This window comes from Centroberyx affinis, unplaced genomic scaffold (genome assembly GCF_046629955.1).
Source record: "Centroberyx affinis isolate AG114_WGS23_722 - 3 ecotype Tasmania unplaced genomic scaffold, CSIRO-AGI_Caff_v1 ptg007317l_1, whole genome shotgun sequence".
In the NCBI taxonomy this organism is placed as follows: Eukaryota; Metazoa; Chordata; class Actinopteri; order Beryciformes; family Berycidae; genus Centroberyx; species Centroberyx affinis.
Window position 1 is genome coordinate 13,078 of NW_027283694.1, and position 11,684 is coordinate 24,761.

Here is an 11,684-nt window from a genome sequence, read left to right on the forward strand (position 1 = left end):
AGAAAAATGCAACAAAAAATAAATGACACACACACAAACTGAGCAGAAAAATTAACCAATCAGTAGACAACAATCCAATAAAGACAAAGAAATACATGAAAAACAATATGGGGGAAAAAAAATATGTATATATACACAGGTCAAAAAATAATTAGACATCATGAATTAAATGCGATGACAATTTCCTTTTAAAATAGATAACAAGCTCTTGATAACGTGCTTTAGCGTTCCATGTCTGTACATCCAACGTACATCACCATTCTGTGCAGGGGAACCAGGAAAAACCAGGAAAAACCAGGAAAAACCAGGTTCTCACCGGAGAGAAGAGAACAGCGTCCGCTCGTTCTCAGTCTGTCGTTCTCAGTCTGTGGTTCTCAGTCTGTGGTTCTCAGTCTGTCGTTCTCAGTCTGTGGTGTTTAGATCTGTGCTCCTCAGACAGCTTTCTGTTCTGTTGTGAGACTGAAAATCTGTAAATGTCAGCTGTTAAATGTGCGCTGCTCAATCTTTTCGTACATTAAAAATCTTATTTTGTTTTTTTTCAACAATATGTTTATTGAGTTTTCAACATTTTATAACATAAAAAAAAAAAACATTATGTATGCATACTTACAAATATCCAATATTATAAAAACATAAACATATACATGATATACATAGATACATACATATTAATGAACAAACAATATTAAATTATTTAAAAAAAAAAAATTAAATTAACTCCCATTACATAATACGTATAATTATTACATTAAAAAAAAAAAAAAAAATAGAAGCACTTACAATACCTAAATATTCATCACTTATATTGCACTACATTCATCTAAAACAGTTGCTTAAATGACTTCTATTGCAGAGGCTGTAATTATGCTTCCCCAGACTCCTCCAACATATGAGATAAATCCTTGTCTCTAATATAATTTATAAATGGACCCCAGATACTTATTAAAAATCTTTTAGTGTCCCAGCTGCACTGTCACTTTCTGAGTCAAGGTCAGTTCCAGTGTCCTGAGTTAACTGTCACTTTACACCTACTGTCCTGAACACACATCCCATCCGAACAGAGCTTTAGACACACATACATGTATTCAAAAGCAGAATACATGCCTCCCTCTCCTCCCTCACCTCCCTCCTTCCCTCCCTCCACTCACCTCCCTCCACTCTCCTCGCCTCGCCTCACCTCCCTCCTTCCCTCCCTCCCTCCACTCACCTCGCCTCCACTCTCCTCGCCTCCCTCTCCTCCCTCACCTCCCTCCTTCCCTCCCTCCACTCACCTCCCTCCACTCTCCTCGCCTCGCCTCACCTCCCTCCTTCCCTCCCTCCCTCCCTCCACCCGCCTCGCCTCACCTCCCTCCTTCCTCCCTCCACTCACCTCCCTCCACTCACCTCACCTCCACTCCACTCTCCTCGCCTCCCTCTCCTCCCTCACCTCCCTCCTTCCCTCCCTCCACTCACCTCGCCTCCACTCTCCTCGCCTCGCCTCACCTCCCTCCTTCTCTCCTTCCCTCCCTCCACTCTCCTCGCCTCCCTCCCCTCCCTCACCTCCCTCCCTCCCTGCGAAGCTGCTGGCTCCAGCAGCTTCATTATCTTATTAAGGAGTTTATTTTAGAGTTTCCTTCAGGCGTCCTGCAGGAGCTAAGAGGGTTAGAGATCCTGAGTCCTGAGTCCTGAGTCCTGAGTCCTGAGTCCTGAGTCCTGCTCTCTGCTCTCTGCCACCAGCTTCTGCAGCTTCTCCAGAGTCACTGCAGCTCCCTGCTGCTGGAGCTTCTATCTGCTGCTTCTTCTTCTTCCTCCTCTTCTTCTTCTTTCTCCTCTTCCTTCTCCCTGGCCGCCGGGCAGAGGGTCGGGGAAAAGGACTGCAGACCTGTTAGCGGTTCCTCCTGGGCTTCTTCACCTGCTTCTCCACTGAAGAAGCGAAGGAGTCCGGTCTTCATCGTCCGGGCGGAGCAGGCAGCCGCTCGGGTTCTTGTTCCCGACGGACCCCCCCCCCACCCCACCCCCCGGTCCTCCGGGCGTATAGCCGGGTCCTCGGGCTCCCTGTCCGGCCGCACCATGGGGAACCACGGCTCCAACCTGGACGACATCCTGGCGGAGGACATGCACCACTGGTACAACAAGTTCATGCGGGAGTCTCCGTCCGGCCTCATCACGCTGTTCGAGCTGAAGGCCATCCTCGGCCTGAAGGGCATGAACGAGAACGCCAACAGCTACGTGGACCAGGTCTTCTTCACCTTCGACATGGACGGGGTGGGTGGCACACACACACACACACACACACACACACACACGGTGCCACATTTCATGAGTGTTTTGTGGGATATTTACCATACACACACACCACACAGAGTAAAGGATAATCCAGCCTGATTTTAGTTTCTGCTCATCTCCTTCATCTCCTCCCTGTTCCTTCATCACTGCAGACGGTTTTCCAGCTTTTATCACATCAGCAGAAATTTTTATATTTTTCCTTCGTCTCAGTTTGTTTTCCACAGTAAATATTCTGAATCAAACGCTGTCTAAATATTAGGAGTTCCTCCCAGTGAAGAAGAGAGAGAGAGCAGCAGTTTAAATCTGGAACTGTGTCAAATCTGAAAGCTATCGGTGGAGGGGAAAATGCAGAAATCAGACGAACAAAAACACATTTACTCCACAGTATCCAACACACACACACACACACACACACACACACACACACACACACACACACACACACACACACACACACACACACACACACACACACACACACACACACTCAAAGTTATGTGAATTTTGCAAATACACACACATGCAGGGTGACAGTCTGCTGAAGCTGCACATTTTATTATATTTTTTTGTTAATGAGTCTGTGTGTCAGGATGAAGCTAAATTTATTCTTATTTCTCGGCTGAAATGTTTTCAAGTTTAACTTTAAGAACTTTTTTTCTGTCCCGGCGGGTCTCAACCTTTTTAACTCGTGACTCTTAAAATGAAGGAACAGTTCAACCAGAGAATCATTTTCCCTTCTGAGGAGGAGGCTGGAAAGTCTTCAGTGTTTCACGAGGAAAAAGCTAAAATTAGAGAGAAATCAGAAGAAAATAGACATAATAAACATGTGTAGTATAAATCAGTTTGTTCAGGTTGGGAGCCGCTGCTCTGCTGGAGGTGAAGGTGAAGGGTCAAAGATGGCCGAACAGCTGAGAGCCAGGAGACTCTTCCATTGGCTCACTGTCTAACTGGCTTACAGAGCCAGCAAGGAGAGCCATTATCCCACTGTGTGGTGGGCTGAGGGGATTTCTGCTGTGTGTGTGTGTGTGTGTGTGTGTGTGTGTGTGTTGTGTGTCAAGTTCATCAGGCCTCTGACTGCAGAGCCTCCAGTCCTCTAGACACAAACCAAGATGGCGTCATGAGTCATTCTGGATCTGTGATAAAGCAGAGATTTATTTGACTGACAGGTTGTATCTGAGCGTCTCTTAAAGCGACACGTTGTTCCTGTCATGTGAAAACCTGCAATCTACAAGATGTTTCAGGAACTGAAGGAAAACTTTGTTTTTAGCTTGATTTCATTGTTAGTATTTCTGACTTTATCTGAAAGAGTTTGAACGAGTTTCAGCAAAAGTTTCTCAATCATCCATTTTCCAGGTAACACTTTACAGTAAGGGTCACTAAGTTCAGGGTTAGTTAATGCTTAATAAGCATTAACTAACCCTTAATTAACAGTTAACTAATGTGTAATTTACCAACTAATGTATTAATTTATACATTATTTAATAGTTTATAAAGATGATTATTAAATAATACAGAGAGAGCAAGAGAGAGAGACAGAGAGAGAGACAGACAGAATAATCTTAATCTCTCAATATCTTGAAACCCCACATATTTGATATTTTTCTCTTTGAATGTTATTGTGTACTGCATATAAAATGACAGTAGACAGACAGACAGACAGACAGACAGAGAGAGAGAGAGAGAGAGAGAGAGACAGACAGACAGACAGACAGACAGACAGACAGACAGAGAGAGAGAGAGAGAGACAGACAGACAGACAGACAGACAGACAGACAGACAGAGAGAGAGAGAGAGAGAGAGAGAGAGAGAGAGAGAGACAGACAGACAGAGAGAGAGAGAGGGAGACAGACAGAGGGAGAGAGAGGGAGACAGACAGACAGAGAGACAGAGAGAGAGAGAGAGACACAGAGAGAGAGAGACAGAGAGAGAGAGACAGAGAGAGAGAGACAGAGAGAGAGAGAGAGAGAGACAGAGAGAGACAGACAGAGAGAGAGAGACAGAGAGAGACAGAGAGAGACAGACAGAGAGAGAGACAGACAGACAGACTCCAAATTCCACTCTTCAGATTGGAGGAAACAGATCATGTGACTCCACACAGAAAGCAGCAGGATTCAAACCCACGACCTTCTGAACACTGAGGAGCCATGTGATGTTCAGAACTGTTTTATAACATTATAAAAACACATTACTTACAATCTGTTATGAAGCTTTTTCATTACCAAATGAAAAAGCTTTATAACAGATTATGAGTAATGTTATAAAGCATTATAACTGTCTATGCATGATTATAACTATACTTATAATGCATTATGATGGCATTATAATGTGTTATAAGTATGATTATAATGTATTACAGACACAGGCTTCATAGAAAGTGTTACCCAACTTTCTATTTGTTTCTGATTCACTTGCAGCCTGCAGGTCCAGACAGAACCTGGACTTTATTCTGCTGCTGACTCCCTGCAGGCTGAACCAGTCAGTCAGGTGTCAGATAAAGGCCTAAACCTGATGATGGACTAACTTCCAGCAGGACTGGCTTTAAGAAGTAAAACATACTGGATAAATAAACTGGATTTGCAACAGTTCCCAGTCCACATCACTGACAGTCAGTTTAACCTGCTGCATGGAGGAAACTAATCAATCAATTGATCCATTAAAACTAATACAAACTAAACTCCTGAAGACAGACTGGAAGCTTTTCTTTTTTTTCATACTTTTATTGCAATTAATTCATAAGTCAGTACAACCACAAAATGTCCAGTATATTTTCATGTACTTGCAAATTTTTCAATTTTTTTTTTGGTCATTTTTTGTGTTTTATACACCCGGTGATACAAACAGAAGGAAAGAAAGAAGAAAATGAGTACTTACATATTCATCCATATATACACATACATACATATACACACACGTATGCACACAAATAATTATATGTACATACATAACTTCATACACGCATACGGATATACCTACACTCACTTATATAAATTAACTAAAAAGGTTAATTATACTAACTAAAGATAACCTGAACAAACAAAAAAAAGAGTGTATGTGTGTGTGTCTACTCCTCTAAGGTGTGTGCACTGAGTCTATGTGATTATTTGTTTTCCCAAGATCTGCCTCTGTCCTTTTGTAAATTCTTTTGTTAATCTGAGTTTAATTAATTTCATAAGTTAATTGATGAAACTTTTCTGCAGGACAAATCTGTTCCCCGGTTGGTTCTGGAGTCAAGAGGGTTGGGTTTTTTTTACCCAGAATCCCTGGCTGCTTGGCGCCCTGCAGAGCTCTGTGCTGTTTGATGTGGCGTTTGGAAAGTGTGACAGAGTCAAGAGTCTAATCTGCTAATCACCTTAACTGAGAATCTGTCCTTCTGTAATCTGGAGCCACGACTCAGCTGAGAGACTCAGAGCTGAATCACTATCTGTCTGTCTGTCTATCTATCTGTCTATCTATCTATCTATCTATCTGTCTGTCTGTCTGTCTGCCTGTCTATCTATCTGTCTGTCTGTCTGTCTGTCTGCCTGTCTATCTATCTGTCTGTCTGTCTGTCTGTCTGCCTGTCTGTCTATCTGTCTGTCTGTCTGTCTGTCTGTCTATCTATCTATCTATCTATCTATCTGTCTGTCTATCTGTCTGTCTGTCTGTCTGTCTGTCTGTCTGTCTATCTGTCTGTCTATCTGTCTGTCTGTCTGTCTGTCTGTCTGTCTGTCTGTCTGTCTGTCTGTCTGTCTATCTATCTACCCACCCACCCATCAGGTGACATGAAGTAGATGTTCAACAAAGTGTTACTTGTCTACTTGGTGACTCTCCACAGACTGTAAACCCAAACCCTGTTTCTAAGCAGGGCCGGTCTTAGTGTTTTGGGGGCCCCTCAGCATTGGGGGCCCCTGGATCCCAACTCTCTCGCTTTTTAATCCTATTCTTTCCTATTTATAGACTTGGATAGCTTTTATTTTTCTAACTTCTCTCTCTCAGACACTGATGCAGTGGCAAAGAACATGAGCTGTGAGTCAAGTGATAAAATGTCACTAGGAGCAGAGTAGCCCACTGAGCCTGACTGAGTGTGTGTGTGTGTGTGTGTGTGTGTGTGTGTGTGTGTGGGGGGTGGGGGGATGAATCAAGATTGAAGTAATTTATTGTAACAATAACAGGGGTTTCAATAATAAATTGATTAAAATAAGTTTACATTAGGTCTATTCTTGTCTTTACACAGCAGACCACTGCTGTTCCTAACATTAACCCCAGACACTGAATATCTATAAACTAGTATTCACAACATTAACTCAGTAGACTTTAGTTTCACATTATACATAGGATTATATATAGGAAGTTGTTAATAAAGTGTGACCCATGTTTTATATGAAACGCCTCAGTTGTTTAGCATTTAGCCTGTCTGGTGATGTCACAGGAAGCTGAATTATTATTATTATTATTATTTATTATTAGAGTCTTCAAATATACAACAAATTGGCAATGACAGTTCTTTCCATATCACCAGAGTAAGCTGAGTACAGTACATATGTGTCAAAGACAATAATCAAAAGGAAATAGAGAAAACAAAAACAAAACAAAGAGAAAGGAAATAGTAAATTAAAGGGAAAGGAAGCTGAATTAGTTGTATTCTACTTTAGGGCACTCTGACACAGATTCAGCCACTACAGAAATAAAACATCAATCTATGAAAATTAAAGCAATATTCCACTTAGTTTTAACCGCCATGTTAAAACTTCAGGACATTTTTATAGCCAGCGCCTCCCTTGTTGGTTTTGTCTTTTCATCACATGGTTATCATGAACAGCAGAATATAATCTGCTCACCAGGATCAGATCAGCTGGACCAGTTTGTAGCGTTCAGATTTTTTCTTCCCATTCATTTGAATGGAAACTGACATTGAACACGTTGGTGAACAGATTCAGCATCAGATCCTGCTGCTGTGAGTCCAGCTGACTGTTGGTCCGACGCTTCAAACAGAATCTCACCAAACAGCATTTTTATTGATAGAAGAAGAAGAACACAGCGGAGGGATACCATTTAGGAGAGATAGTTCCTGTTGGGGTGACCGGATCTACTTTTATTGTTAAATACTAATTTTAGCGTAAACCAAGAATAGAAATGCAAAATGAGGACAGACCAGTCGCTGCTTTACTGTCTTACAGCAGGATCTGATGCTGGATCTGTTCACCAACGTGTTCAATGTCAGTTTCCATTCAAATGAATGGGAAGAAAAAATCTGAAGCTACAATTATATTATATTCTGGTTTGCTCCATGTTAAAACTAAGTAGAATATTGCTTTAAACTCAGTAATAAACAGAGATCGAAGCCTGATGTCTTTAAAGCCACTGGAAAGGAAAAAGTTCTTCATGATGTTCTGCAGATAAATGAAGTTTAGTTCAAAGTTTAATTGAATGAGTTAAACTAAATGAATGGGAAGACTGAGTCATCACAATACTGGCTCCTGATTGGCCGACAGCAGCGGCTCCTCTTAATTCAAACGAGGTAAACCTGCTGAGTGGAGGATTTCCAGTTCAAATGCTGCAAACTGGACCCTGATTGGACGGATTTCAGTCATTCTGTAGTGAGGGAGCCAATCAGGAGCGAGTGCAGTTGACTAACAGCACATGCTCTTTGCCATCACCATGCGTCTTTCTTGAGATCATTTCTTTCCATTTTTCCATTTTGTATTTTTTTTTAGATATTTAGCTGATGCTCTTTTCCAGGGAGACTTGCACTGAAGCTTCAGTTTCTGATTCACCATTACATTCATGACAAGCAGCAGATCAGAATAAATGCCAAGGCCAAAGCCATAGAGAGAGAAATGAGAGCAAACTAAACGCTCCCCTCCTCCTCTCTGTCCCTGCAGGACGGGTACATCGACTTTGTGGAATACATCGCCGCCGTCAGTCTGATGCTGAAGGGAGAAATCAACCAGAAACTGAAGTGGTACTTCAAGCTGTTCGACCAGGACGGCAACGGAAAGATCGACAAGGAGGAGCTGGAGACAATCTTCTCGGTAATCATCGCACATCACATACCACAACATTACAGCGTGGGAATCATTAAAATCATTAAGGCAGAACACACTACACACGAGGAACGGGTGTAGTTGGTGGTTAAATATCTGATTAGAATTAAATGAATACATCAGAGTATCAGGAACATTGGTCTGTTGGTCGACTTCCCCTTTAAGTGATAAGAACAGAGATGCCAAAATCATCCAAGTGTCCCTGGTAGATCACTGGCTCTAGTGCTGCATGCTAACACTTTAGCATCCACAATGTTTAGCATAATAATAATAATGATAACTTTATTTATATAGCACTTTTCAAAACAAAGTTACAAAGTGCTTTCCATAAAATAAAAGATAAGAAGAGTAACAATAAAAACCAACAAGGAATAAGCAAAGCAACAAAATAAAGAATGGAGAATAAGAGGCAAATAAACATAAGCAATGAAACCATAAAACAAAGATAAAACAGGTAAAAGGCGTGTAGATAAAAGAATAAATCAATAAAACTATAAGAAGGCCTTTGTTTAAAAGTGAGTCTTCACTGTATACACTACTCAACAGTGTATGCTAAAGTGTTAGCATGGAGCTACTATCACTCGACATAATGTATGCTAAAGTGTTAGCATGGAGCTACTATCACTCGACATAGTGAATGCTAAAGTGTTAGCATGTAGCACAGGAGCTAATGATCTACTGGGGACACTTGGATGATTTTGGTGTCGATGTTCTCGTCATTTAACAAGGTTACGATCTGACCAGCGGACCGATCTCAGCAGCATGCAGTGTGAAGTCAGCAGGACACAGGACTCCCTGCTGACTGAGAGGAAACTAGGCTGGATTAGACTGAAATTAGAGGCTTAATCTCCTGGATGAGATCATTCAATCAGCTGCAGGAAGTGGGACGAGGACAGTTCACCTCAGTGACATCAGAACGACTCTCTGTCTGCTGGCCTCTCAGTGATATTCATGACTGTGGAGAAGCAGGTGATTTATTGATCTGCATGATGAAGCTGAGTCACTGCAGCAGAGCGGGTGGAGGCTGCTGAACACACACTGAGAGCTACTTCAGGATGGGAATGAAAAGGTAGTAAAAGAGAATAAAATATTACAAACAGAGGAAAAAATAACATGCACAGTAGGTTTCTGTACTTGAAGTGTTCAGGTCGAGTCAGGATGAGTTCTTTATTCTTGCTGTGAAACCGGTTTGCTGTTTGAAGCTCGGAGGCTTTCTGTCTCTGAGCCACAGGGCCTGCAGGGTGTTCTTCACCAACACATCGTTAAAAACATCAAGGAAGAATGTGTTCAAACTTCAATCATTTCATTATTTAACTGGGACAACAAGATGTAAAGCCCCTGACAGAATCAAATCTATATAATACACTGTAGACTCAATAACAACCAAGGTAGAAAACTCACTATTTCACACTTTCACCGTAATGTCAGTCCGCTCAGCTGAGACTTGGCTTCAAAGACACTGTGATGCCCTGGAGGCTTCTGGGTAACTGACTCTAAGGTAATTAGGAAGGAATTCCACTTCAGGGAGGATTACACACACTCACACACACACACACACACACTTCTCTTTCTCCACCACTGTAAATGGATGTTGTCCTGTCTGTGCTGTCGCCCCCTGCAGGCCATCCAGGACATCACACGGAACCGCGACATCGACCCGGAGGAAATCGTCGCGCTCATATTTGAGAGGATCGATGTGAAGGGAGAGGGTAAGAAACAGTCAGCCAGCTTTCTGCTTCTGCTGCTGCCGACACCAACAGTCTGCATCAATATATCAGCAGACTGTTGGTATCAGCTTTAAAAACCAGTATCGATATTGGTCCGATATTTATCATGGAGCTGGCATTTTTGTTACCTTTTTTCTTGGCGGTGTGTCTAACCCTACCCCTTAATACAATAAAACAATCTAACTAACTAACTAACTAATACAGCTGTCACATTAGCAACAGAATAAAACCAACATGGTCTTTTGTTTAAAAGCTACTTAAAGAGTCACTAAACCCCCAAATCTGTGGTGAAGCCTGATACCTAATGGTGAAAAGTACTGAACTGGCCATCTGCTATTGGCTGGTCTTTGGTGCCAGGTGATGTCACCTTCTATAGAGTACAGGTGATGACATCACCTGTTGTAGTCTATTGGGTTTAGTTACTCTTAACCTGTTTTACACCTGCATTTGTAGTATACTCTTACAAAAATGCATATCTGTATCGGCCAACATGGGTGAGAAAATATCGGATGTCGTATCAGCCGCAAAATACCGTATCAGTGCATCTCTATTGGAAGTGCTACTATTGGATTTTGGAAACATCATTCAACTGAAACTGCAAATTACTTTTTCATCGAACAACTTAAAGCTAACTTTGATAAAGTGGTGTTGTGGCCTCAGTGTTTTTAGACTTTAAGAAAGCTTTTGATGGCGTGAATCATAATGTTTTGCTTTCAAAACTGTCACATTTCCTCTTCTCCCATGATGCTCTAGCTTGGATGGAGTCTTCTTTAGACTTGAAGAAGCAGTGCAAGAGTAGACAACAAGAGTCCTTCTGTCTGTATAGGCGTCCCACAAGGATCCATATTGGGGCCAATTATATTTAGTTTGTATATCAATGATCTCCCTTTAGTATGTTCAGACCTTAATATCCAAACGTATGCTGATGATACAGTTATTTACACTCATGCAAAGACCAAAGAACAAGCTGCAGACAAACTGACGGCTGCCATGAGCAAAGTGTCAGATTAGCTCGCTTACTCTTCCTTAACTCACTGTGAGTAAAACTGCGTTTCACCATATGGATCAATAACTCAATGAATCCAGACATCCTGTTTAATGGAACGGTTTCACTACTATGAAACATCCTAAACATTTAGGCATTATTATTGACTCCAACTTGTCCTTTAAAAGCTCTGAATCTAAACCACATCCTTTTTAGCTGCAAAACTTTTTGTTCATTCCATAATTATCCCTTATTTGTCATATTGCACTACAACCTGATCTGAGGCAGGTGGGACGGCACTTGAACCAGTAAACTCTCTGTACAAACACATCTTAAAGGACTAGATAAAAAGCCAAGTGATTACCTTCAATGTAACACTACAGAAATATAACTTTGTTGAACGTTCACAGTTCTCTATTCTCTATCTATTAATTGTGCTTGATCACTGTAAAAATAAACAAAAGTCAAAAAGTTCTTCTGCTACCACCAGTAGTTGAGATTTGCCCGTTAGCTTCCATTCCTGATTCTAACCCTCCCCTGGGTTTGACCTTTGACCCCTCAGGTGAGCTGACCCTGGAGGAGTTCATCGAGGGAGCCAAAGACCACGATGACATCATGGATATGCTGAAGAACCTGATGGACCTGACTCCGGTCCTGATCCTCATCGTGGAGGGGCGGGAGTAA

The 11,684-nt window shown here is 41.8% G+C and overlaps 1 protein-coding gene across 1 annotated transcript; it reads left to right on the top strand.

Moving 5' to 3' along the window:
- Positions 1 to 2,049: 2,049 nt before the first annotated feature.
- Positions 2,050 to 11,684, top strand: guca1d (guanylate cyclase activator 1d). Its single transcript, XM_071513554.1, has 4 exons — positions 2,050 to 2,244; positions 8,127 to 8,276; positions 9,910 to 9,997; positions 11,563 to 11,684. Exons 1-4 carry the CDS (start codon positions 2,050 to 2,052, stop codon positions 11,682 to 11,684), a joined length of 555 nt encoding a protein of 184 aa, XP_071369655.1.

Bases quoted from the DNA above. Each gene is read 5' to 3' on its own strand.
- guca1d (XM_071513554.1), top strand. From the start codon at position 2,050: ATGGGGAACCACGGCTCCAACCTGGACGACATCCTGGCGGAGGACATG. The intron at 2,245-8,126 runs GTGGGTGGCACA...CTGTCCCTGCAG, and splicing joins TCACCTTCGACATGGACGGG to GACGGGTACATCGACTTTGT. The intron at 8,277-9,909 runs GTAATCATCGCA...CGCCCCCTGCAG, and splicing joins AGCTGGAGACAATCTTCTCG to GCCATCCAGGACATCACACG.